This window comes from Molothrus aeneus, chromosome 24 (genome assembly GCF_037042795.1).
Source record: "Molothrus aeneus isolate 106 chromosome 24, BPBGC_Maene_1.0, whole genome shotgun sequence".
In the NCBI taxonomy this organism is placed as follows: domain Eukaryota; kingdom Metazoa; phylum Chordata; class Aves; order Passeriformes; family Icteridae; genus Molothrus; species Molothrus aeneus.
The window spans coordinates 5143191-5170810 of NC_089669.1; the positions used below are offsets into that span (position 1 = coordinate 5143191).

The 27620-nt window shown below is 55.3% G+C and overlaps 1 protein-coding gene across 4 annotated transcripts in view; it reads right to left on the minus strand.

The window, feature by feature from the left end:
* Window positions 1-27433, minus strand: part of AHCYL1 (adenosylhomocysteinase like 1) — a 29551-nt gene extending 2118 nt beyond the window's left edge. Inside the window, exons 1-14 of one of the 4 annotated variants that reach the window (XM_066565113.1) lie at window positions 27169-27431; window positions 10553-10664; window positions 10042-10185; window positions 9216-9316; window positions 8123-8225; window positions 7052-7146; window positions 6215-6321; window positions 6025-6141; window positions 5819-5882; window positions 3893-3981; window positions 3394-3464; window positions 2689-2783; window positions 1274-1372; window positions 718-786 (exon numbers count right to left, since the gene is read on the minus strand). In XM_066565113.1, coding sequence (XP_066421210.1) covers window positions 718-786; window positions 1274-1372; window positions 2689-2783; window positions 3394-3464; window positions 3893-3981; window positions 5819-5882; window positions 6025-6141; window positions 6215-6321; window positions 7052-7146; window positions 8123-8225; window positions 9216-9316; window positions 10042-10185; window positions 10553-10664; window positions 27169-27273 — 1371 coding nt within the window. In that variant the 5' untranslated portion in view covers window positions 27274-27431. Of the gene's footprint in view, window positions 1-717; window positions 787-1273; window positions 1373-2688; window positions 2784-3393; window positions 3465-3892; window positions 3982-5818; window positions 5883-6024; window positions 6142-6214; window positions 6322-7051; window positions 7147-8122; window positions 8226-9215; window positions 9317-10041; window positions 10186-10552; window positions 10665-23506; window positions 23661-27168 lie in introns of those variants that run through there. The other 3 variants (XM_066565115.1, XM_066565116.1, XM_066565114.1) reach the window with 3 other exon arrangements.
* Between the last annotated feature and the right edge of the window lie 187 nt (window positions 27434-27620).

The window sequence follows — 27620 nt, forward strand, 5'->3', positions numbered from 1 at the left end:
GAGAGGCAGCTCCTCAGAAACGGGCAGCATCCAAAACCCAGGACAGATTCCTTCAGGACAGATGAAACTGCATCTGAGAGCTGGTTTCCACTGTTGGGAACCAAGTCCAAAACACAGGCCTGTTCCCTGTCCCCTTGGGCTGACAGGAGTGAGGATAAGGGAATTCCCCACTGTCAGCCTGGCTGTCCTTCCCCACAAGCACCAGTGCCACCAGACCCTCCATGTTCCCAGTGCCACCAGACCCTCCCTGTTCTTCCAGTCCCATCAATCCCCTCCCTGTTCCCAGTCCCATCAATCCCCTCTGTGTTCCCAGTGTCACCAGCCCCTTCTGTGTTCCCAGCCCAAACAAAGCCTTGAGGCAAGCTCAAACCTAGGTGGCCTTAAACACATGCTGGGGGAGCTTAAATCAGTGCTAGAGGGGCTTAAACCTGTGCTGGGGAAGGTTAAACCCGTGCTAGGGGGTCTCAAACCTGTCTGGGGAAAGTTAAACCTGTATTCCAGCCCAGCAGGATCTGTGCCATGAAACCACTCATTTAAAAGCTCTCCCAAAACTCGCTGTACCCAAAACACTGGGTCCATGCCAGCAATAACTCCAGCCCAGAAAAAATGGTATTTCTGGCAGTGGTGCCACCTCAAGGACCAATCCCAGCACGTTCCCAGCTCCTTCCAAACCATCCCCACCCCTAGGCTTGTGCAGGGCCCCACCCATGTACGGACCTGCGTGGTGGCTGTGATGGAGAGAACGAAGGTGGGAACCGTGGAGCAGCTGAGGTTGAGCAGACGGCCCTGGGAGAAAGCAGGAGTCAGCACAGAGCTGGACATGCTCCCAGATCCAAACCAAACTGAGTTCCCAGATGGGATTCACCCCCATCCCCTCCCTGCACAGAGAACCAGAGCATTTCAATTCTGCTCCAGTTTCCACCTTAACCCTTCATTTCAAAGCAGGGGAATGTTGTGGTCCCTAGAAAAGCCAGTCCTTCCTCCTGCCAGAACAGCTCCTGTGGGAGGAAGAGCCACCCAGCACTTGGGAAACCCTGCACAGATGGGGTTTGCCTGAGTGGGATGAACCCAGCTCTGAAGAACGGAGTCACATGGCACCTCTGTGGCTGCATGTGGAATATGACACACCCGCCCTCAAGAAAAGAAAACAAAAAATAAATTAAATAAATAAATAAATAAACCCTTTTTTGAGCCCTGAAGCTTCTCACAGCACTTTTCCACCTGGCTAACACTGACAGAGGCCCAAAGCCCCATGGCCCAGCTCTCCACACACCTCGGCCAGCAGCACCACCCGCTTCCCATCAGGCCAGATGACGTGATCCACTTGGGAGCGCACCCGCTCCCACGTCAGCTCCGGCATCCGCAGGCTGGTCTGCAATGGGAGAGCACAGGCTGGGTCAGGACAGCAGCTGGAGCTGGCAGGCGGGCACAGCCAGGGAAGCACAGGCTGGGTCAGGGCAGCAGCTGGCAGGTGGGCACAGAGGGGAAGCACAGGCTGGGTCAGGGCAGCAGCTGGCAGGCGGGCACAGCCAGGGAAGCACAGGCTGGGTCAGGGCAGCAGCTGGCAGGCGGGCACAGAGGGGAAGCACAGGCTGGGTCAGGGCAGCAGCTGGCAGGCGGGCACAGCCAGGGAAGCACAGGCTGGGTCAGGGCAGGAGCTGGCAGGCGGGCACAGCCAGGGAAGCACAGGCTGGGTCAGGGCAGCAGCTGGCAGGTGGGCACAGCCAGGGAAGCACAGGCTGGGTCAGGGCAGGAGCTGGCAGGTGGGCACAGAGGGGAAGCACAGGCTGGGTCAGGGCAGCAGCTGGCAGGTGGGCACAGAGGGGAAGCACAGGCTGGGTCAGGGCAGCAGCTGGCAGGTGGGCACAGAGGGGAAGCACAGGCTGGGTCAGGACAGCAGCTGGCAGGTGGGCACAGCCAGGGTGTGCCAGCAGGCAGGAGGGGACAGCCAGAAGAGAGGCACAAACTGGGGTCAGGGCAGGAGCCAGCAGGTGGGTACAGCCAGAGGAGTTGGCAGGTGGGCATAGCCAGGAGTGCCGACTGGTAGGCAGGCACAGCCAGAGGTGCCACCAGGTGGGCACAGCCAGAGGAGAGGCACAGGCTGGGTCAGGGCAGGAGCTGGCAGATGGGCACAGCCAGAGGAGAGGCACAGGCTGGGTCAGGGCAGGAGCTGGCAGATGGGCACAGCCAGGGGTGTCATGCTGGCAGGCACAGCCAGGGGTGGCAGCAGGCAGGCAGGCACAGGCAGGGGTGGTAGCAGAGAGGCACAGGCAGGGGTGCCAGCACTCAAAGACAGGGGTGCCAGCAGGCAGGCAGGCACAGCCAGGGGTGGCAGCACTCACAGCCAGGGGTGGCAGCACTCACAGCCAGGGGTGGCAGCACTCACAGCCAGGGGTGGCAGCAGAGAGGCACAGCCAGGGGTGGCAGCACTCACAGCCAGGGGTGGCAGCAGAGGGACACAGGCAGGGGTGGCAGCACTCACAGCCAGGGGTGGCAGCACTCACAGCCAGGGGTGGCAGCACTCACAGCCAGGGGTGGCAGCAGAGGGACACAGGTAGGGGTGGCAGCACTCACAGCCAGGGGTGGAAGCACTCACAGGCAGGGGTGGCAGCAGAGGGGCACAGGCAGGGGTGGCAGCACTCACAGCCAGGGGTGGCAGCACTCACAGCCAGGCGTGGCAGCACTCACCACGTCAATCTCAGTGTTGGAGTGGCCCATGTTGCACACGATGCAGCTGTTCTTCATCCGGTCCAGGTGCTCCCTGGTCACCACGTTCTTGTTCCCTGCAGGCACAGAGGGCACAGCTGACCCCACAGCAGTAGGAACACAAACCCTCTGGTTTCTCCTTCCCTGAACTCCAGTCAGAGAAGCTCAACTTGGGCAACATCAGAGGAGCTTCCCTGGGATATGAACCCTTGTGGCTGTGAGAGCAGAGAACATGTGGGACAAGAGCTGTCATGGAATACCCTGAGCTGGAAGGGATCCACAAGGGCCATCGAGTTCAACTCCTGGACCCTGCACAGGACACTCCCAACAATCCCACCCTGTGCCTGAGAGCATTGTCCAAACACCCCTTAAGCTCTGACAGGACTGGGACCGTGACCATTCCCTGGGGAGCCTGGGCAGTGCCCAAATCTTTGATCTTTGCTCCAATGAATTAACCAGGCTCTAGGAGATCCCAAAATACCCTGAGAACATGTGGCCAAGATGTCCCTCTGCTCTGGGCCAGGACTGTGGTCATATAGCAAATGAGGGTGAAAAGCTCCTGGCAGAGCTCAGCTGTTGTGGAAAATCAGGAGCACACAGCAGTGAAATGTCCTCCATTCCCAGCTCCCTTGAGACCCCACTGGGCAATGATGCTCCTCAGCCTGCTCCAGCCTTGTCTGTCCCTACCTGTGCAGGTGATGACGACATCCACCTGACGGATTACTTCACTCAGCTTCACCACCCGAAATCCATCCATGCTGCCAAAAAAAGGGGAATAGGGACCACAATGAGGAGGAGAAGCTTGTTCCTTCTCTGCCCCAGGCCATGAGGGATCTCGGCAGCTCCAAACTGCTCTGGCAGCAGCCCAGGCTCTCCTCTACCCCTCCAGGGACACCTGGGCCACGAGGGAAGGCTGTGCAACAGTTGGGGTGTCCAACCCACTCTTGGAAATGTTGGATGAGCCAGGAATGTGTGGCACAGAGGCTTGAGCAGCCTCCCCAAACCAGCCAGTGAACACCTTCTGCCTGTGTTCCCATCCCTGAAAGCTGCCCAAGCCCTTTCCTATCACACCCCAACAAGGTGCATGTTCTTCAAAATGTACCACAGATCCCTGGCTTCACTCCAGCCTCTGGCAGGGTTTGGAAGAGCAGAGAGAGACACTCCTGAGCAGATGGGAGCACCTTACCAGGCTTGGAGAGCGCAGATGGGGTCAATCTCGGTGACGTACACGATGGCTCCCAGGGCTTTCAGGGCAGCACAGCATCCTTTGCCAACCTGCCAAGGCAGAAGGAGCAGTGAGGCAGGACACAGACCCACCAGTGCCACAGTCCCTGCCCTAAACAGGCTGGAAGATCCTCATCTTACCCACTTGCTCAATGCCAGGAGCAGCTCAGGATGTACCTGGGGAGTGGCAAAACTGCCACAAGCCCAGCTCCCCCTCCAAGGCCACCAGCCTCCCACTGCCAGAGGGCAGGATTAGACAGGATACTGGGAAGGAATTCTCCCCTTTGGGAGTGCTAAGACCCTGGCACAGGTTGTCCAGAGAAGCTGGAGCTGCCCCAGCTGGAAATATCCATGGCAGGAGCTTTCCCAACCCAACTCTCACAGCTTGTGCAGCCCCAGCATTGCAGGAGCCTTTCTCCAAGCAGGAATTAAAAACAGCCTAGAGGAGCACACACTGCCCCCTTGCCTTTAATCTGCAGGATTTCAGAGCCATCCTGCACCCCTCAGGGGCAGATCCTCCATCCCATGCTGCCCACATCAGCATAGGGAGCACAGGGTTCCTGCAACAGCATCTCAGACTTGCTCCCTCTCCTCAGAGGAAAATTAAAACAGAGTCCAGCTCTCCACATCACCAACCCACACCAACAGCTGGCTCTGCTGCACAGACTCTACTCAGCCCTGTTTTGTGGACCAAAAACATTTCCAGAGCAACCCTCACTTATCAGCCAGCTCCAACCTCGGGTCTACTGAACACACCCAGACAGGGCCAGCTGGGACTCAACTCACACCCAAAGGGGAAACCATTCAGGGTGAACAGGCCGGGGGAGCTAAGGGTGCTCAGCCTGGAGCAGAGCAGGCTACAGCAAGACCTTAGAGCCCCTTCCAGTGCCTAAAGGGGCTTCTGGAGAGCTGAAGAGGGACTTTGGACAAGGGACAGAGTGACAGGGCAAGGAGGAATGGCTTCCCACTGCCAGAGGGCAGGGTTAGATGGGATAGTGGGAAGGAATTCTTCCCTGTGACAGTGGTGAGGCACTGGATGGAACATTTCAGAAAAGCTGTGGCTCCCCATCCCTGGAAGTGTTCAAGGTTGAGTGGGGCTTGGAGCAACCTGCTCTAGTGGAAGGTGTCCCTGTCCATGGCAGGGGGTGGAACTGGACAAGTTTGAAGTTCCCTTCCAACCCAAATATGGGTTGGAAGTCTGGGATTCTCTGACTCCCCTATTGTTAAGAAGTCCAGTAAAGCTTAGGACAGACCCTGGAGACAACAATGCCCAGCACAACTCCTGCCTGGAGAACCAGGCCCCAGCCCAGAGCACTCAGTGAGAGCCAGCACAGTCTCTTGGTCAAGCAAAGCTGGACTCCACTGGTGCCTAAATGAATTAGGGAGCAAATTCCTGCTGGGAAGAGCCTTTGCAGCTCCTGCCAGTCCCTGCACAGGGCTGGAAGATAAACACCCACACAGACGTGCACAGATGGAGGGAAGGTGGCAGCTCCCAGCTCCAGCTCTTCCAGGGTAGAATCAGTTACAAGTTCATGATACAATTTCCCTCTGCCAGAGTATTATTCCCAGGGAGAAGCTGCCTGCCCTGCTCAGTGACAGCCAGGCTGGATGCTGAACCTGGGCCAGGGACAGCAGATGGGAGTACCCATGGGTAGTTATAATTCAGGCCAGTGTTCCCAGCAACTGTCAGCTGTGCAGCCCAGTTCATCTGCAGCAAACTGGGAAATCTGATGCCTGATCTCCATCCTCCCAGCAGATTCCAGCAAGATTTTCCTGGTCATCGCTCACCAGGTTGGATCTACTCCTTACAGCAAGGGCAAGTGGCCTTTGCACAGGGAATTGCAGGATGCTGAGCTTGGGGGAGGCCAGCCCAGCTCACAGAACTCACCTCCCCATAACCACAAACCACCACTTGCTTCCCTCCAAACATCACATCCGTGGTCCTCTTCAGGCTGGGGGACAGAGAGAGACCTGTGTTGGGATCAGTCAAGCCCAAAACCAGGTCAAAGCAGCAGAGCCTGATCTCTGCTTAAGAAGCAGCTGCAGCCAAACCCACCCATGTGGAAGTCTCATGGGGAAAAGAGCTGGACTCACCCATCCAGGATGGATTCCCGGCAGCAATAGAGGTTATCAAACTTCTGCTTGGTGACAGAGTCATTCACATTCATGGCTGGGACACAGAGCTTCCCAGCCTTGGAGAGCTGGTACAGCCTGGGAGAGGGCAGAGGCAGGTCAGAGCAGAAAGCAGCAACTCCCTGAGATCTCTGGCTCCCAAAGCTCCCACCTGTGCACGCCTGTCACGCTCTCCTCCACGATCCCTCGGATCTTCTTGAACACGCTGGGGTATTTCTTATAAACCCAATGGGTCAGGTCCCCACCATCATCCAGGATCTAGAACAGGCAAGGAACAACAGGGAGCAGTCAGGCCTCCTACTGGGAAATGCACTGGCTGAGGACAGGATGGGGAAAAGGATTTGGAGAAGCATCTTCAGGCACTGCTGGAGGGACTGTTGGGGCAGAGACCTCTGGGTTCCCAGGTGTCTGCAACTCGGGGTCTCCTCTGAACACTGAGATTCCTTAACCCTGTGTGGAGCTGCGGGATCCTAACAGGATTTCCTGCCTCTGCAGCCTGGGAAGATGACCACAGGCAGCACTAACTAACCAGGCTGAGCTCAGGACACCACACTGATGCCCAGAAAGCAAACGGGAGAGGACAGGCTGTGGGAGGTGTCATGGCCCACACACACCACTGGTGACCACAGACCATGCACCAAGGGGGGACATGGGCTTTGACAAGGGAAAGGTCCCCACTATGAGCCCAGCTTTGTGAGGGAGAGGGCAGATGGCACCTGTGCAGAGAGAGGAGTGGCTGGGGCAGCTCCTGCAGGGGAAACAGGTCCCATTTCTTGGCTCATGGCAGCTCCAGCAGGAGCTGTTCCCTTGCCATTGGGGTGTGCCAACTCAGGACATCCTCTCTGCAGCTCCTGACATTCCCATGGCTGTTCCCAGCTGCTCTCCAAGAGCTCCCCATTAATGGGGGTCAAATTCGAGGTCAGCAGGCACCCAGGAACAGCCCCAGGGTGGAAGGGAGGAAGAGGAAGGGCAGGAGAAGGCTCCTTACCATGTTGGCCTGCCAGCCATCTACATTAACACAGCGGTCAATGCACCACCAGAAATCATCCTCTGACTCCCCTTTCCAGGCAAACACAGCAACACCTGCAAGAACAGGAGCATCCCTGGAGTTTGCTGGGTGCGGCAGAGCTCTCTCCTGCTTGGCCAGCTCCAGAAACACACAGACACAAGAGCCAGGGGGGCATGCAGAGATCACATCACTGCCCACAGCAGGATCAGACCTGCCCATCCCTCCCTAGAAGATATTCCCCCAAAATATTAATTCCCTAAAACAGAAATACAAAATTTTAAAAAATTAAAATAAGTAATAAAAACTAAAGACATGATAATCAATAAATAATACGAAAACAATACTACTAACAAGAACTTGTAGTAGTTTTTATTGTAGTAATACTTCTATTAGTACTAATTAATGTAGTAATACTACTATTAACTGTTAAATTTTAAATGGCATAAAGCTAAATAAAATAGAATTAAAATATGGTTAAATATAAAATTAAATTCTATTTTATGTTTTTATAATTTTGTATTTATTCCTATTTATTTGTTTCTACTTTATACCTATTTTATTTATATTCTATAGAAAATATATTTATAAGCCTTTTATAAGTATCTATACATGTATTCATATTATATTGTATATTTGATGTGAATGTATATATATTTATAATATACAATGTATGTATATTTATAATATATATTATTTCAATATTTATTTGTAAATATTTATCATTTATAATTTAATATAAATATATTTATATATCTATATTATACTATATTTATGTAAATATATTTATATATTTATATTATATTAATATATTATGTAATATAAATATATAAATATATAAATGTAAATATATTTAATATAAATATAGATTATAATTTTATACATTTAACATAGACTTTTTATATTATCATATACTATAGTAAATATAACAGTGCCATAAATATAGAATAAAACATATATAATATAAAATGGAATATATACAATGAAATATGAAGTTCCCTGGAAGGTTTCCCCTGGGGGAGGCCAGGGAGGCTCTGGCCCAGCTGCACTCACCAGCCTCTGCCAAGGCCGCGGCCACCTCGTTCTGGGTGGAGTAGATGTTGCAGGCGGACCAGCGGCACTGCGCCCCCAGGGCACACAGCGTCTCGATCAGCACCTGCGGGACAGGGGCGGGCCGGCTCAGGGGGAACCCGGGGGACAGGGGTGCCCCGAGGGACAGGGGTGTCTGTCTAGGGTGTTCTAGGGGTCAGGGATAACCTGGGAGTCACGGGAGCCCCAGGGCTCAGAGCTGTCTGGAGGGCCAGGGGTTAGGGCCAGGAGTCAGGGGTGCCCCAGGGATCAGGAGTGTTCCAGGGATCAGGGATAACCTGGGGGTCAGGGGTGTCCCGGGGATCAGGGGTGTCCCAGGGGTCAGGGGTGTCCCAGGGGTCAGGGGTGTCCTGGGGGTCAGGGATGCCCCAGGTGCCAGCAGTGCCCCAGGGGGTCAGGAGTGCCCCAGGGGTCAGGAGTGCCCCAGGGGGTCAGGGGTGCCCCAGGGGGTCAGGGGTGCCCCAGGGGGTCAGGGGTGCCCCAGGGGGTCAGAGATAGCCCAGGGCTCAGGGGTGTTCCAGGGATCATGGGTGCCCCAGGGGATCAGGGGTGCCCCAGGGGGTCAGGGGTGTCCCAGGGGGCCAGGGGTGCCCCGGGGGACAGGGGTAACTCAGGGATCAGAGGTGTCCCAGGGGTCAGGAGTGCCCCACAGGTCAGGGGTGGCCCAGGGGGTCAGGGGCACCCCAAGCACCAGCAGTGCCCTGGGGGTCAGGGATAACCCAGGGGTCAGAGGTGCCCCAGGTGACTGCAGTGCCCCAGGGATGAGGAGTGCCCCAGATGTCAGGGTTGTCCCAGGGGTCAGGGGTGCCCCAGGGGTCAGGGGATGACCCTGGCACAAGAGCAGACTCCCAGGGTGCCCCTGACCCTGGCCTTGGGCAGCAGTGATGGGCAAAGGAATCAAATGCTGCCCTGGGGAAATGCCACCAGCACATCCTTTCCAAAACACGTCGAGACTCAACTGAACGGTGCCTTCTCCCATTCAAAGAGATAAAGAACTTTGTTCCCCATGGAAAAACTGATGTCCCAGCCCAGGTCCCCCAGATAAGCAGCCACTCACTGCAGTCTGTGCTGTGATGTGGGTACAGCCCACAATTTTAGCTCCAGCCAAAGGCTTCTCCCCCTGGGCTCGTTTCCTGAGCGAAATCAGAGCAGACATGTCTGCAAAAGGAAAAGAGGTTTTAATGCTGGTTCAGTCTGCAGGGTCCCCTCTCTGCCACAGCTTCCCTCCTTTCAGGGCCTCCCAGGATACCTCCAGCCCCAAAATTTCTGCTGAAGCTGTTACACAGGCAGGGAGAAAATTCCTCATCCCTGGCCTGGCAGGTCTGTGCAAAACGGGACCAAAACACCAGTGTCATCTGTCACTTGATCAAGGGACAAAGAGAGAGGCAAGGAGGGGTCTGGGACTGGCACTGCCTGGGTAAGGCTCCTAAAGACAATCACCAGTCCTGGGGCAGCAGGTGAAGCACCTGAACTTGAAAACAGAGCTGCCACATCTCAGAAGAGCTGCTCTAGATGTGTCTGGATTATGTTCCCCTTCTAAAAGGAGAGTTACCCAATCACCCCAATGGAAATGGTAACTCAGCTTCCTACCACCCCCATAAGAAGGGGTGGAATTTTCAGCTTTGATATCTCTGAAAGCGTTACAAAATCCTTGTCCATCCAAAGCCAACAAAACATTAAACCCTGCAAGAGCTCTGCTCCTGCTAGAAAAAGGGAGGGGCACAGCATCAGTGTCTGCTGGCACATCTCACTCCTCCCTAACTGATTCTGGGGGGAGGAAACAGAACATCCAAGGCTGCAGCAGGAGTGGGATTTGCCATTCCTCAGCTCCTGGTGTCCAGAGCCTGCCCCAGGCCCCAGAAGCCCCACCCTCCTCTCTGTACCTTGCTCGGCGATCTCAATCTCGCGGCGCCCGAACTCTGCCTGTTTGATGTTCTTCACACAGAAATTGCTGCTGCCCTTGGAGTTGGTTTGCTGCTTCTCTCGGGGGGACACCTCATCATCAGAGCTGTCTGTGTACGAGGCAGCTGGACCAAAAGAGCAATGAATGAGTGTTATGCCAGGCCTTATGGAGCCAGGAACCTCCTACCCTTCAGGTTTCTGCTCTGTTTCCCTTCCCAGCTTTCACTCCTGGCTCAAACTACCAATCTCCTAAGGAAATCCGACGCCCTGAAGGAATTTTGCACTCTTTTTCTCTAGAACAGCCCAGAGGTAACGATTATCAACTGGCAATCAATCAATGCCTGAGCTTCGGGAATGCCTGGAATCATTCCCTCAGCATCCAAGTACAAACAGCAGCACAAATCCTGCCTCAGGGTGTGAGCAGCACACTCAGTGCAGCACCCACGCTGGGTTTTTGAGAGGAACACACAAGGACAAGGAGCTGGCACCTACCAGAGCTGTAGCTGTCAGTGGAAGACTGGGAGATGGAGCGGGACAGGGACCTTCGGCCCGTCTTGGTCGGGAATTTGGTGAACTCCTGCATGTCATCTGCAAACTGGATTTGCTGGGAGCAAAGGAAAGAAATGCTAAATCAGGATGTGATCCTTAGGGTATGGCACCTCCCCAAGCTACAGGGACCCGTGGATCCCTTCAGTCCACAAAAATAAACATCACCAAATACGAGGCTAAAATGCCAAAAATTAAATCCCTTCCTCTGCCTGAAAAGCCGCCACCAGGTTTTTGTCAGCCTGCAAATTCGACACACCTGAAGATAAAAAGAGCACCCTGAAACATCCCCTTTAAACCCTTCCCAGCTCCCTAAGGCTCCTTCAGGAATTACACTCCTTGTACAACCCACATCCCATGTGGAGGCAGAGCCCCTGCCCCAACCAATCCCAGCAGATTTCTGCCCAAAAATGCAGCAGTAAGAAAGCTGGGGTGGTCCCAACAGAGCCCTGGTGCTTCCAGGCTCTTCCCCAGGAGCAGAGCATCCCACAGGTTAAAAACACTGCACATCCTTCCAAAACTGACACTAAAAGCACAGGAAAAAACCTCAGCAAGAGAGAACATTTCAACAAAAAGAAGTTGACATTGCATTGGCTTTCAACCTCCTCTGCAGGACAAGATGTTTCCATTGGAAGAGAACCCCCAAAACAGCCACCTCTCTCAGCCAGAGGCAACTCAAAGCTCCAGCACCTTCCACCAGATCATCAAATTTAACTGTGTTGGGCCAAAAAGAGAGGAAAAATAACCCAAAACTGCTCAGCTGCTGTGCTCACCCTGAGTGAGCAGCCAGCAAAGGGCCCTATTGCCACTCCTGCCAGTGAAAGGCAACAGAGATGAAAGGGAATTGGGGAAAGCAGCAGCAAGCCCAGCCTGCAGCCCCCTCCCTGCTGCCATGCAGGAGACCCTGACAAAGAACCCCAGCACGGCCCCTTCACTCAGATCATGTCACTGCAGGATTTAATTTTGCCATTTAACAGGGATGAGACATCATGGCAGGGAGTGGGATTAACAAAGCATCCCCAGGACCCAGGAGACCTTGAGAGGAGTCCTAGAGAAATCAAGATGATGGAAAGAGACAGCCCAGAGCAGCCACAAGGAGGGGCTTTCAGTGCCACAGCCATCCCAAAAGCTCCCTGAAAGCTTTGATGCAGCAAACAGCCTTCAGAGGGGACAAGAATGAAAGTATTTAGTTGAAATGATCCATTCCAGAAAGGAGGAATCTGCACAGGCTGGAGCTGGGGTGGCTGCAGCACCAGGACAGCTTTTTGGGCTGGAAAATGCTGCCACAATCCTACAGAATCCCAGCAGATGGGCCAAAACCAGCATGGTATTCCACCTGGGAAGGGACAGGGGGTATGAAACACATGGGTGACTCCAAGGGAGGGCAGGAGGGATGATGTGGGACCCCAGCAACCCTTCCAAGAACTGACTGGCACAGAGAGATCCATCACCACACCCAGCCAAGCATGCCAGGCATTCCTGTGGGTGCTGCTGCTGCAAGGTTTCCAGCCACCTCCTCCATCCTGGACACATCACAGCCCAGTACCTGCTTCCCTCACTAGACTGCCCAGCAGACTCCAGTCGGATTCTGATGCAAACTGCTTTAGTTTGTATCAGTGGAAGCAATAGGAAGGATAAATGGAGATAGAAGGTTTGGTTTTGCAATTGTTCGAGGTCATTTGGTGCAGAGGGAGGATTTGGAGGGCACCACAACCTCCATCCCCATGGGAGAGCAGAGGGAGGATGAGGAGGGCAGGATCCAGAGGGCATCCCAACCCCTATCCCCACAGGAGAGCAGAGGGAGGATGAGGAGGGCAGGATCCAGAGGGCACCACAACCTCCATCCCCATGGGAGAGCAGAGGGAGGATGAGGAGGGCAGGATCCAGAGGGCACCACAACCTCCATCCCCACAGGAGCGCAGAGGGAGGATGAGAAGGGCAGGATCCAGAGGGCACAACAACCTCCATCCCCATGGGAGAGCAGAGGGAGGATGAGGAGGGCAGGATCCAGAGGGCATCCCAACCCCTATCCCCATGGGAGAGCAGAGGGAGGATGCAGAGGAGACCACAACCCTCAGCCCTGTGGGAGATCAGAGGGAGGACCTGGAGGGCATTGAAAGCTCCATCCCCATGGGAGAGCAGAGGGAGGATGCAGAGGCCACCACAACCCCATCCCCACAGGGAAGCTGGTTCTGGGATAGAAGCACTTCCAGGCAGGTACCAATGTTGTGCTCAGGGCATTTGGCAGGAGCTGGCAGGATTCCCAACAAAGAATGATGTGGCTGGAATTTGTTCAAGGTCTGTTCCTGGGAACAATCTTCCCCACACAGCCTGGGATAGGCTTGTGCTACTTCCATGCCAGTGTATTGCTCATGGGCACTTCCATGGAGGAAAAAGCATCAGCAATTTCAGGACACAAGATTTCCATGCCTTCACATCAAGCTCTTCCTCTGGCAGCTCATCAAACCAGAGGGTATAAAAAAAACATTCCCCATAAAACAGCTGCTGGCATTAAAACAGCTTAAAGTGTTAGCTGAGGAATTTTCTATATCTCAGGGAAAGGTTTCCAGGGAAGAGGTGACCCAGGAGGGAAAAAACAAAGCACAGTGCTCCAGCCCAGGGTGCAGGTCTGTCCTGGCCTGCAGCATCCAGGATGTGTGCGCTCTGGGACAGGGTAATTCCCTTTAGGGAATGGTCTCACGGAGCAAAGTTCCTCTGGGATGCAGTGGAAAAGAGAGGATGGGACAGAGGGATGCTGCACTGCCCAGTCCCACAACACCCCACACCACATTCCACCTCCCCTTCAGGGCTCCAGCTGTGAGTGCTGAGCCAGCTCTGAGGCACAACCCCACCCTGCAAGAGAAAGAGCAGGTTTAGAAACATGGGAATGAGGGGATTGAATCCAAGGGGAGAGAAAAAGCAAGTGCTAAGCAAAGCAAGTGCTGAATTACCCCCAGTAATCCCTGCCGTGGCTTTACCAGGGCTCAGCTGAACTCCCCCAGCTTAGCAAAATCTGTCCTGGCTAAAATTATCATCAAACACCACGAACAGCACCCAAACCTGAGGAACCATGGCAACATCCAAGCCCTCCTTGCCCGGGGAATCGGCAGCGTGTCCGCAGCGCGAGGGGCAGCGCCGGGAGCTGGGCTGAGGAACCGCAGCAGAGGTGCGTGACCAGTGCCCTCCACGTGCCCAGCTCGAGCTGCATTAAGGAGACAGAGAAAATCTCCTAATCCCTGTGCCTGTCATGGGAGCTGGAATGAACAGCATTCCCAGCTGGGGGGCTGTGGGTTAGTGCTCCCTGGCTCAGCAGGATTGGGGCTGTCCAGCTCTCAAGAACAGGGTGATGAATTGTATCCCAAACTTCATCCTGCTGGAAGCAGCTTTTCCAAGCGGGTGGAGCACAAGGGTTTAAGAGCAAGGAAAATATTTTTTTATCCCAGAAATTCGTGGTCAAGTAGGGAAAACAAGACAGCACCCATTTCCCTGCATAGGAATGAAGCCAGGGGTTTTCAGCATCACTGCCTGGAAAAGGAGAAGAAGGGGCTGGAGATCTAAGGGGCCAAATGAGCAGTTCCCCACTTGGAGCAGCAGGGATTTTGGGATATGTTCTGCAGGAAAACAGCAGGATCCACCATCTCCTGCCAAGTTCTTGCAGAGCATTGCTGGGCACTGCCTGCTCCCAGTGACACCAGCCAAGTCAGGAGGACATTTTCTCCCTTTGGGAAATCCGCTGCCACTGTGCCCATTCCCAAACAGATCTGACATTTCCCAACAACAGCAGCTCATGTTCAGCCCAAACCACCCCTTCCAGGCCTGGAGCTGAGGGAGCACTGTCCACCCTATTTGGCCACACTGCCCAGAGCATCCCAAACCACCAGGAAGCTGAAGACCAGCCTGAACAAGCTTCTCTCCAGGGCAGAAGGATAAATCCACTGAGAACATTGGTGGGGCAGCACCAAAGCCAGCAGCTCAAGTGTCCCCAGCACACACAGCTTCATTTGTTTAATTCTTACGACACAGGGAGGACAAACAGATTGCAGGTCTGGATTGGTACCACCTCGCCAAACTGGCAGCTCATGACTGCAGGGTGTGCCATCCTCCATGGCTGATCCCAAGCACTTTCCCAGTGGTCAGCCAGGAGAGCAGTGTTTGGAGCTGACACAGTAAGAAAATTCCACTCCCTGGCTCCAGGATGAGCCCAGCATGTCCCTCTCACACAGGACAATCCCACTTTTCATTCTAACACTTCTTCCATTCCCAGAACAGCTCCAGAGAGGTCATTTAAGTTCCTTTGTTGTGCTACACATCCCTGACTGCATCCCATGCAGCCTGGGGGGAGAGCAAGAGCAGATTGTGGAAGGAACAGAGATTTTGGAAAGCATCCACCAACTCACAGCTGACATGGCTCATCAATGCACAGGCTCCACAGGAGAAAGGACACAGGCTGGGAAGCAGCTCCAGGCTCTATTCCTAGCACCCCCAGGTTTGCTTCAGCAATCCTTTTTTTATTATTATTATTATTATTAATTTATTATTAGAGACAATGTTAGCATCAGCACATATACAGCCATGGGAAAAGTGTCCTCCCAGCCAATTCTGTCCTGGATAAGTGGAGTGGGGACAGAAGCAGGCTCCACACATCACCCAAGATAAGCAGGAAGCAATGAACCCTCTAAAAACCCTCCAGACTTCTGAGTCTGACATCCGTGGATGTGAGGACACAGCACAGTTGCCCAGGGAGGAACAGCAAAATGGGAGCAGAGCACGTTCCTACAGCCACACAACCACCTCTAAAGCAGAAGAGTTTCTGCAACCCACTTCTGTCCTCCCAGGAGAAAGCCTGGAAGGATCCAGAGTCCTGGGACCCTTCCTTTGGCTGCAGAAAACCAGAAGCAGGGATCAGGACCATTCAGTGCAGCCAGTTCCCCTTATTTTGTGTGTTCTCCTAAACAAAAACTCCCTGGCAGAGGCTGGGAGGGCACTGCTGGATGCCAAGGCAGCCCTGACGTGATCTGTCTCTTAAGTTCATCATTTCTTTGTCATTCCTGGAAATTCAGCCAGACAAGGAATGTTTTACAGCTCAAACAAGCATCCTCCTCCTCACCAGCCCTGCTCCCACATGAGACAGGAGCAGCAGCTTGGAGCAGGGCTGGGATTTGCCCACCTGGAGATGGGCACCTTCAGGTTTCAGTCTCCAAGGATTCCTTATCTGCAGAAGGACAGAGAGCTGCTGGTTTTCCTGAGGAGGAGCTGGGTCAGGCATTTCTAAAGTACAAATTGTTCTAATCCAATGATTTGCAGAAGCATCCAGGGAGGGCAGAGGCATCCCAGGGAATGAGGCCCTTCAGCCTCATCAGCAGAGGGGAAAAAAGTCAGATAACCAGTGTTCACCTTCATTCCAGGTGCAAAGGAAGAGAGGAGCAGCTTTGCCTGAGCAGGGAAGGGACAGAGCTGTCCCATGCTGTTTTCACAGCCACCCAGATCCCAGAGGGGACCCCGAGTTTCCTGACTGGGAGAAAAGAGCTATTGCCACGTTTGCTTCCCTGAGGCCATCCCAAACCCAGCAGCTGCAGGTTCCCAATGCTCCCAGTGTGTGTCCCTGTGCTGGCCCCTGCAGCTGGCCCCATGCCCACCGTGGCCATGCCAGGGCACTGGGTTTGTTTAGAGCACTTGGCTGCCCTGGCCTCAGGCCCCCTCTGCTCTGCTACCAGGCTGGGAGAGCCAGCCCCTGTTCCCACAGGACAGTGTCTAGACATGAGCCTGGCAACAGGGGACACACAGGGGGCCACAGCTCCTGCTCCACAATCCAACAGGACAGGGATTTTTGGGGTGGGAATCAGCAAGGCAGACAGGGATGGTTTTAGGGTCCTTTTCCTGGGAGGTTATCCAGGAAAGGATAACCTGGAAGGGTATTTCAGGATCACAGCACTCCTTAAGGATGGAAGGGAAGGAAAAACAAGGTGCTTGGATAAGAGAGATGGGGGATGAGGACCAGCAAGACTCTCACCCTGACAACTCAGCATCCTCATCCCCAATCCACTGGGGAGGGGAGGGTTTGGAGGTGGATTTGGCTCTGTCACTCCAACCATCCCATTTTCCCACCTCCAAGCTCTGGTCACACATGCCAGTGCAAACCTGGATGGCAAAGGGCTGCACAAATTCACATCAGGCTATGGCCAACCCATGGAAAAACCACCAGATTCCCAGTTCAAATCCTCCCAGCAGCAAACAAAACCCCAGCCAGAGCCCATGGCCAGTGAAGGTGGGGCATTTTCCTCAGCACTGCCCATTGCTTCACCCCACCATTCCACAGGGCTGCTGGAAGAGCAAGAGAGCTGCCCAGCAAGCATCTCCTGGTCCTCCACAGCCTCAGCACCAAGGGCTCTGTGAGAACTGGAAGTGAAACAACCTTCAGGAAAAAGGACCTGTTTCTACTCCAGGTGTGGCCTTGGCAAGAGGAGAACTTTCTCCTGGTGGTTTCCCCAACTTTGATAAGAAATCCCAAGTGCTCCATTCAGACATGACAGCTGGAAGAGGTTCCTGAGTGGGCTGCTCTGTGCATGGAAGCACAGCCATGTGGAATTTGGTGCTCCTGGATGTGTATTTCTCACTCCCAGAGGGCTCACAGGGCAGGCTGTTCTCCCTAGAGGCACAGACCTGCCTGGCACTCTCCCCACCAACTCCCCAAGCAGGAATCCCAGCCAAATCTCCACCTGGAAACCTTTACACTGTTCCCACTGAAGAAGTAAAAGGGCACTGAGGTTCTGGCAAAACAAACCAGCCAAGCCCTGAGCCCAACATTCATCTTCCACTGCCAGAGAAAAGCTGGTTGGGTAAAGCAGTGAGGGAAAAAAAACCAAACCAAGTTTCTGTGAGTCCAAGAGGAGAATTAAGGACTTCCACATGAATCTCAAAATTCAGCAGAGAAAAAGAAACAGCAGGAAAGAAAGAGACCCATTCCAAAGGTTACTAGGCTGGAAATCACCACGAGATTTCAGTCATGATAGGAATCACTGTAAATGCCAGTTAAAGGAAAAATAAACGGAAGGAGGGATTCAATAAAAGAAATGTCATTTTGAGTGTTAAATAGTAACTGGGGATAAATCTGCCTCATAAACACCTGGAGGTCAAAGGTGTCCTCCAGCAGGAGCAGAGGGAAAGCTCCCCACCAGCAGATAAGGAAGCAACTAGCCCTTGGACTGCAGGAATTGAGGCAAAGGCTTGGGCCTGGCTTTGATGGAGTGAGATAGCTCCTGAAAAACACAGGGATATCTCCTGAAACACACGGGGAGAGCTCCCGAAACGCGCGGGGACATCTCCTCAAACGCGCGGGGAGAGCTCCTCAAACACCCGGGGACATCGCCTCAAACCCCCGGGGACATCGCCTCAAACCCCCGGGGACATCGCCTCAAACCCCCGGGGACATCGCCTCAAACACCCGGGGACATCGCCTCAAACACCCGGGGACATCGCCTCAAACACCCGGGGACATCGCCTCAAACACCCGGGGACATCGCCTCAAACACCCGGGGACATCGCCTCAAACACCCGGGGACATCGCCTCAAACACCCGGGGACATCGCCTCAAACCCCCGGGGACATCGCCTCAAACCCCCCGGGGACATCGCCTCAAACCCCCGGGGACATCGCCTCAAACCCCCGGGGACATCGCCTCAAACCCCCGGGGACATCGCCTCAAACACACGGGGACGTCGCCTCAAACACACGGGGACATCTCCTCAAACACACGGGGACGTCGCCTCAAACACACGGGGACATCGCCTCAAACACACGGGGACGTCGCCTCAAACACGCGGGGACGTCGCCTCAAACACCCGGGGACATCTCCTCAAACACACGGGGACATCGCCTCAAACACCCGGGGACATCTCCTCAAACACACGGGGACATCGCCTCAAACACCCGGGGACATCGCCTCAAACACCCGGGGACATCGCCTCAAACACCTGGGGACATCACCTCAAACACCCGGGGACATCTCCTCAAACACACGGGGACATCTCCTCAAACACACGGGGACATCGCCTCAAACACCCGGGGACATCGCCTCAAACACACGGGGACATCGCCTCAAACACACGGGGACATCTCCTTCCTGGCAGGAACAGCACAAGTCCAATGTCTGGATCCCTAAGGGCAGTGAACTCGGGTCATGTCTCACACGTTAACCCCATAATCCCCCTGAATGGGCAAACAGCAATGGGTCTAAAGCCATCCCAGATTTCTCACCTCTGGATTTCTCACCTCATGATTGCTATCATGACTGAAATCTCATGGTGGTTTCCAGCCTAGTAACCTTTGGAATGGGTCTCTTTCTTTCCTGGTGTTTCTTTTTCTCTGCTGAATTTTGAGATTCATGTGGCATCCCCAGTGCCCACCCAGACTATGGCACAGCACATGTTTGGGCAGCAGGGAAATCAGTATTAATTGGAGTTGCCACACTGGAAGAACTGCACAAGCAACACAAGGTCATGTCCTTGCAAGGACAAGGGGATGGATTCCCACTGCCAGAGGGCAGGGATAGATGGGATGTTGGGGAGGAATTGTTCCCACTGAGGGTGCTGAGGCCCTGGCTCAGGGTGCCCAGAGCAGCTGTGGCTGCTCAGTGCCTGTGAGTGTCCAAGGCCAGGCTGGATGGGGCTCAGGAGCCACAGCAGAGGGAGGAACTGGGTGAGCTTTAAGGACCCTTCCAACCCAAACCATTCCCTATTCCATGACTGTGGGTTAAATCACTCCCAGCAGCTTATGGGGCAATCTGGGGACTGCTGGCCTCCAACAGGCCAGCTGGCAGAGCTGGAAGCCCATGGAAATGTGTTTGTGTGTCAGAGCTGAGAGGGAATCGGCTTTAATTAGCATCAATTTTTAAACTAATTAGAAAATGCCTCTCCAAGCACAGTTTCATGAGACCAAGGGAACGCTTGGAAACACTGTCAAACAGCTCCTTCAGCAACACCTCATGGTCTGAAGGGAGGGCTTGCCACAAAAAAAAACCAAATTGAGAAGGCCAAACAACTGCTCCACAATCCTAAAGCAGTCCCTGTGTTTTGGGGGAGGAATCACTCCCCTTGGCACTCTGGGCACCCCACCTGCCTCCTCTTCTCCCCCCAAACTGCCTTGGAGAATCTCAGCATTCCAAGACTTCAAAAACCAAAACAGCAAATCCCATTCAGGAGAGGCTCCAGCTATTCTCAGGTACCCTTAGCTGATCCTCCACCCCTGTGTCACAGTTTTAATGGAAAACACCCCTCAGGATCAGCATGGAAACAGGAGCAGCTTATTCTGGCAAACTGGAAACCCATCCTCCCCCTGCCCTGACTCCCAAAGCCTCTCACAGTGCTATTTCCACTAGAGCTGCCCATTCCTCATTTACCAATAGCCTTTTTTCAGCCCTGGAAATTACTTGGATTTTGATACATCTGATGAGAGACAAAGCAGGAGAAACCTCAGGCTTCAGCATGGGCTCTTCCCTGCTCAGGAGTCTGAGGAATCACCACCAGGATGGACAAACATCAGACTTGTGTCAGAGCAAAGCCAACCTTTTCCTGCAAACAGGGCTGATTCCATGCAGCCCCTTTTTTTTGAAGGAGGCAGGAGGGGTGAAAGTGATTTCCTTGTGGAGATGGCAAGCTCAGAGAGTATTTGGAGAAGGAGTTAGTTACTGTAGGAGACACTGTGCTGCCTGCAAGATGCTGACAGCTCCAAGGTCAACAGGGATCAGCCAGATGTTCTTGCTCCAAAACATGCCCAGGTTGGATGCAAAACTCTCCCCACAGTGCAGGAATGTGTGAAATCTGGAGCTCCCTGCTGGGAGGTGAAAGGAGGAGAGGCAGCAAACAGCAGACACAGGCTGAACCTCACCCTCATCTGGAAGGAGGACACTAAAACATGAATTTCAGGAAGGCAAAGCCCCAAGGAGCCTCCTTTTCCAGGCTGCCCACTTTTTCTGACTGCAAAAGGCCAGGAGAAGTGATCCCCTCCACCCACAGCACACAGATAAAGCAGGCTCCAGCAGCTCCCACCCCAAGCCTGGCTCCTGAGTGCAGGCAGCTCCTTAGGCAGGCAGGAGCGGGCGCTGCCAGGCAGCTCCAGCTCTGTGGGGGCAGCCAAGGGGAAGCTGCACCCAGCTCTGAGGGCTGCAGGAGCCTCACCCCAATTACAATGCAGCCTGTTCAAGGAGCTGGAACATCATGTCCTCGGCCACCTCAGCCCTTTGGCTGTCACCAACCTGAAGTAAACAGATTCTGTAGCAGCAATAAGCTCGTTACCAAGGCCACCGTATTGATCCCACAGTGCAATTAAAATTCACAGTTCAAGCAGCCCAAGTCAACAGGGCAATGAGGGCAGCTCCAAAAGGCAGGACCGGCCTCAGCTTCCGCATCCTGCTGGCTCAGAGGCACAGAAACCATGGGGAGAGAAAAACAGCCCAAATTCTTCCCTGTCAGAGTGGGGAGGACCTGGCACAGGGGGCCCAGAGCAGCTGTGGCTGCCCCATCCCTGAAAGTGTCCAAGGCCAGGCTGGACAGGGCTTGGAGCAACCTGGGATAGTGGAAGGTGTCCCTGCCTGTTGGAATCCTGGATACTGAGAATTTTCAACTTTCTGTGCAAGAGAACTCTGCATTTGACCTGAGGCTGGGATTACGGGTGTGTAATGACAGGGGTGGAACTGGGTGATCTTCAAGGTCCCTTCCAACCAAACCATTTCCAAACCAGCAGCTTCCTCTTTGGACCATCAACCCAAGATGTCCCAGAGCATCCAAGGGTTAACCATGCCAGAGAAGGCTGCAGGGATGATGTGGGCAGAGAGGGATGGGGCAGAGTGGATTCCAGCACTGCTCAGGATGCCCAAGCCCCTGGAATTATGCAGTGCCCTGGGAAGGGGCTCCACACAACCTGCTGAGGTGTCACCATGATGCTCCTCCTTGGTGGGGCTCCCTGACCCTTCTCCCAGCCCCTTACAGACTCAACCCCTGGTTTCACAGAATCTCACTCTGGGAGAGGTTCTGGCACAAAGTCCTTCATACTGAGGGCCCTTGGGGCCACCAGCAGGTCTCAGGGCAGTCACCTGGAATGTCACCACCGTGTGCTGAGTGAAGGTGAGCCAGAGGCCCCAGATAAGCAGCTCTGATCAAAGGGCTCAGCAGGAAACATAACTGAGCCCTCTGCAAATGCAACTGTCACCCGCAGGAAACTCCTGGTGACAAAACCACAGCCAGGCACAAGCAAACCCCTCAGCATGAGTGCTGAAGTTCCACACATTTCCTGCTCCAAAATCTGGGATGAGGCACCCACCAACTCCTCAGAGCAGCAACACAGACAGGATCCCCACTTGCAAAGGATTAATTCCAACCTGCCCTTGAAAACCTGATTTCCAGAGTGAAATATCCCAGCCTCAACATCTAGGAGGGAGCACAGGAACTCATTCCAACATTTGCACAGGCTGGAAAGCACAGAGAAAACTGTTCCCAGAGAAAGTATTGTGGTAGGCCAGTCCCCAGCAGAAGATAACCTGGCACCTCAGGGAAGGTCAAAACCAAACACGGAGCTCCTGCCTCCAGCACTCTTCCCACACTCCAGACCTGGCTGCTCATGTGGGAAGGGGGCTCCCAGGACGGGTGGTCTCCACCCCCACACCATTAAAAGATGACAAGAGATGCTTCTGAAGACTGGGAAGAATGGATATCTACTGCTTCTACTCTTCTCTCATCTCCAGAGGACCGACATAAGAGTGGAAACCCAGCCTCCTTCAGGGATGCAGGAAGAAAAGGGGAAAGCAAAAGCAACAGGTTCTGGCACATCATTTTGAAGACAGACAGTTTGTGCTCATCAAACCCCAAAAACCTCCTTTCTTCCCCCTCCCTGGTTCAACAATTCAATTAAGTGTCTTCTGGCCTTGCCCAGTGCTGGGGCACTGGCACAAGCCTCCCCTCTGGACATCAGGGAGACCCTCCAAAACACCAGAGCAATGGGAAGGTCGCAAGAGCAACTTAAATGATAGAATCCTAATTTTTTTCTAACACAGCACCAGGAGTGAATTACCAAGCCCTGGTAATTCATCTCTACTCCAAACACCTCTGCTTTTTTCCCCCACTTATTAGGGTTTTCCTGCACCCCAGGGAAGGCCAGACTCATCTCAGGACATCCATACAGAGGACAATGAGCTGTTCAACTCATCCCAGCCCAGGCACCTCATTATGAGAGGGGAAAAAAGCCCAGACAGAGCAAAGAATCAAAGAAGTGAAGATCTGGGCAAAGGAATGAGGAGAGCCAGGTGCACGGTGCCTGCAGAACAGCAGGTGGTAGCCATGGCCCCAGACAGGCTCACAAAGGCACAGAGGATTTATGAGCAGCCACTCTAAGGAATTAAATTAAAGGAACAGGGAAAACGAATGGCTACAGGAGCTCTGTCAGGACAAACAAGGGCAGTCTCGTCCCCCTGACAGCCCCAAGGCGAAGCTATCACCCAGCCTGGCAAAGCTGCAGGGACCTGGGATAAGTCATGACAGAGCAAAGTGGGGCAGAACAGGTCTTTGGGAAGGGGCTGTGCAGGGCAGGGATGCAGGCGGCTGCAGCAAGGTCAGCGGTGCGCAGGCCACTGCAGACAGCAGCAGCGGGAAGGATGCTCTGGAGAGGACACCCAGCCCTCCCCAGGGGCCAGCAGCTCCCCACAGCCCCCATCCCCCTCTCCCCAGCTTCTCCGTGCTCCATCTCTGCCGCCCCCACAGCAGGCAGCAGCCGGCTGGCTGCCACCGCAGAGCTGCAGCGCTGTGCATTAGCATTCCCTGCCACGGGCACGGGCGGGATCCCGCCGGAGCCGCAGGGCTCAGCGCCGCCCTCACGCACCCACACCGGCTCCAGGGGCACGGGGATGCCACCGACCTCACCTCCCCAGAGCCAAACCGGAGCCTTCAGCCCATCTCAGAGCCCAGCAATGCTGCAGGACAAAGATCTGTCGGCAGTGTCCGTCTGTCTGCCAGCTGCCAGGAGTGGAGGAGCCCAGCAGGCAGCAATGCCAGCGGGACAAGGACACAGCGGGGTGAGGTGACAGATAGGGACAGCACGGGCCAAGCCCCCTGCCCTGCCACAAGCACGGTGCCCCTCACCGTGTCCTTCCCACTCCGGGGCACCCCCAGCTGGGCTCGCTGGGAGTTGAAGGCTCCGCCGCCCGGCTGACGTGGATTGGGAAAGCGACGCTGCCAAGGGCACCTGCAGTCTCCAGGGAGGCAGGAGAGCAGATGCCCAAACGCAGCAGTGATGGCACACAGGGATCTGGAGGAGCACAACCTGCCCTTGAGCTCTGCCGTCATCATCTCCACATCCATGCTCACTAAACTGGGTAAGCCACCAGCATCAGCATTTCCAATCTTCCCCAGCCAACACCACAGCAGTGGCTGGAGAAGGTGCAAAATTCAGCTTCACTCACCTCTGCCTGCAAACCACTCCTGGCCAAACTGGGGTCATTATGCTGACAAATCACCACAAACTGCAGTGAAAAGGGAGCTCTGGCAGAACCAGGAAATCCAGCTCTTGGGGGAAAACATCCCTATTCCTCCTTTCACCTCCACTGAGTCAGCTCCTACTTCAGCCTGGAGTTGATCGTATTTAATCTCTTAATCCCTTACCCCTTGCTTGTTTCACTTTTTCACTTTAAACAAGTCCCTGACCAGAGGAAACAGCAATGCCAGAGGCTGACTCCCAGCTCCAGGTGACCCCAAGAAGGAGACACCAACTTCTCCACATCACCCACAGACCCAACGTGCTTCCAGCTGCATCCAAGATGCTCCTGCAGGTCCTGGGCTGGATGCTGTGGGCTCACACTGGCACTTTCCCCAAGCTCCAGCACAAGTTAAGGATCCTCTGAAAAGCCATTCAAAGACAGAGACAGAACCTGCACTGAGCTTGGCCACATTCCCACCCTCCCCATCTCCAAACACCTCACACAAACTACATCAGCAAAGTTCAAGGAGCTCGAAAACCCAGGAGGAACGTGCTTCAGCAGCACAGCACTATCTTGCCCACATCCATGCTGGTAAATCATCTCTCCACTATCTCCACTGGCCTCTGACCATGCCAGGAGGTCCAGGGCAGCTGGCACAAAAACCACTTGGACTTGCAGGGAATCAGAAGGACGTTTTAATGGCTTAATTGCAATCCTGTTCTGAGACATCAGAGCTGGGGGCACTCAACAGCTTATCTCAGGAGAGCAATTCTCCCTTCCTTGGTCTTTCATCCTCCTGCCAAGGCCTCTGCCTTTCCCCAGCACTATTTGCAGGAACTAGCCAGGCAAGGAAAACAGGAGCCCGGAGCAATTTGTTCCCTGAGCTCAGCTCAGCTCTCTCCCCATCTCTGATGTTATCAGCCTCAAATGTCGTGTGTCGCTCTGGGCACCTTCAATATCCTCACCCAGCCAGGAAAAGCTGCAGCAGCCAGCAAGTCCAACCAAGGCTCCTCACGCTGCACAGGCAAGTCTGCAGCACAAAATTCTGGGGATCCAACATCTCATCCTCCTGAGAGGATGGCAAACTTGCCTCTGAGGATGCTCAATGGATTCTCGTTTACCACAGGTATTTTGGTTCCATGGGATGCTCTGGGATTAGCAGCCTGCTGTCCCCTTGGAGCAGCCTTGTGCTGGTCTCTCTGACAGAGATGATGGTTATGAAAAGGTAAAAACAATCTCTGAGCTGGAGCTGTGCTGAGCCACTGCTGGAAGAGGCAGATCCCAGCCCCACATTCCTCTGCTCGTTCCTCCAGGCCATGTCCACAGCCCAGAATAAACAGGGCCTATTCTCCAACCCCTGCTCCCTGGGAGAGAAGACACCTCAAATCCAGCTGACCTTCCCTAGGGGTCAGACACCCCCCAATCCCAGCCATGGCCAGAGCAGGCAGGAGAGATTCCCCCGAAGAATGAGGATGTTCCCATTCTCTGTGACTGCTCCACCTTCACATCCACCGCTTCCAGGCGGCTGCAGCCCCGAGGGGAACACAATGTTCAGCTGCACAGATCTGTGCAGGGCTTGGAACATGGATCTGCCTCCCTGACAGCACTGAGAGTTCAGCACTGAGCCCAGAGCACAGGGCCAGATCCCCAGGTCACTGGGGTCCTGCACCCTGCTGCAGTGGCAGGACCAGGGCTCAGCCACCCTCAGTGCCATCTGAGCACCCCACAGGGTTGTGGGGGCAGCACTGAGAGATCTCAGAGCTCCTGGGAGGCCTTCAGGGATGGAGGGGGACTGAGGTGACTCGACAGCCTCTTCCTGAGCCCAAAGGTGCTCCCACCCACACCTCCAACAGAACCCCTGTCCCCAAAAAAGTCAACACTCCGAAATCTCTTGGCTACCCTTCTGAGTGACCCACAGCTGATTCCAGGTTACTGCTTCTGCCTCTTCCCATGTAACAGATCTCCCTTGCTTTGTCCCCACCACCAAACCCAGTCACCCCACAGTCCCACACAAGGAGCCCACCCTGCGTGTCCCCTTCTCGGGGTCACCCTCTCCCCCTGCACCCCTATACCACAGCCAAGGTCCCTGCTGTGGCCCCAGTCCCCCAGAACCTGCCCTGCAGGTCCTGCTCCTCCCCTCACCCCCATGCAGGCCAGGGCTGTACCCCAGCACAGACCCCTCTGTCCCCAGTACCCAAGCCCTTCCCTCCCACCCCAAACTGGGCCAGCAGCCCCCTGGCCCATACCTGTCACCCCCAGACCAGACCAGCCCCTCACCGGTACCAATCTCCCTCTCTGCCACTGAATGGGGACAAGCCCCGCTTCCCAGTCACCGTCAAACTGGATCAATTCCAGCTTTCCCAGCACAAACCCCCACCTGTGGGGCTGCTCCTCCCAGAGCCGGGTCACGGTCATGTTCCCCCCACAACCGAGAGCTTCTCCCCCCAGCTGAAGGCTGCTCCCCGAACCTGAGGCTGCATCCCCCCACCACAACCGGGGCTGGGCCCCCGACCAGGAGGTACTGCCGCCCCCAGACCGGGAGGGCTCTCACCCCACAGCCGGGAGATGCTCCCCTGAACCACGGGCTGCGCTCCCCCAGCACCACGGGCTGCGCTCCCCCAGCACCACGGGCTGCGCTCCCCCTGAACCACGGGCTGCGCTCCCCCAGAACCACGGGCTGCGCTCCCCCTGAACCCCGGGCTGTGCTCCCCCTGAACCCCGGGCTGTGCTCCCCCTGAACCACGGGCTGCGCTCCCCCTGAACCCCGGGCTGCGCTCCCCCTGAACCCCGGGCTGCGCTCCCCCAGAACCACGGGCTGTGCTCCCCCTGAACCCCGGGCTGCGCTCCCCCAGAACCCCGGGCTGCGCTCCCCCTGAACCACGGGCTGTGCTCCCCCTGAACCCCGGGCTGTGCTCCCCATGAACCCCGGGCTTTCTCCCCCAGCCGGGAGCTGCTCCCTGCTCCCACCACAGGCTGTGCCCCTGCAGGGGAGGGCTCCTGCCGGCAATCGGGGGCTGCCTCCCCCATAACCGAGGGGCCTCCCCCACCACAGCCAGGGGCTGCTTCCCCGAACACGGATCTGATTCCCCGCTCCCCTCGCTACCTTCTTGGGTGCCTTGGTGACGGTGGCCATGAAGGAATATTTCTCGGCGTCCTCCACCTCCTTGGCCTGCTTCTCCTCGCCGCCGGCGGGCTCCGGCACCGACATCCTGATGCGGCGGGGAACGCGGGGCGGGCCGCGGCCGCCGGCGGGACGAAAGGGGCACGGTCCGGCGGGGCGGACGGGGGAGCACCGCGAGCGGCTCCGGCTCGGTTCGGTTCGGTCCGGCCCGGCCGGTCCCTCACGCTCGCTGCGCTGCCGCCGGCGCGGTGCCTGCGGCGGGTCTGCGGCCGCCGCGCCAGGGGCGGGGCCTTGTACGTCACTGCGCCGTGACGTCACCGCGCACCCGCCGGGCTGCTGAGGCCGCGGGGAGAGGGCGAGGGGCAGGACGCCCCCTGGCGGACAAGGAGGGAAGGGCGCTGAGGGGGCGGGGCTAGATGTGGGGGGCGTGGTCA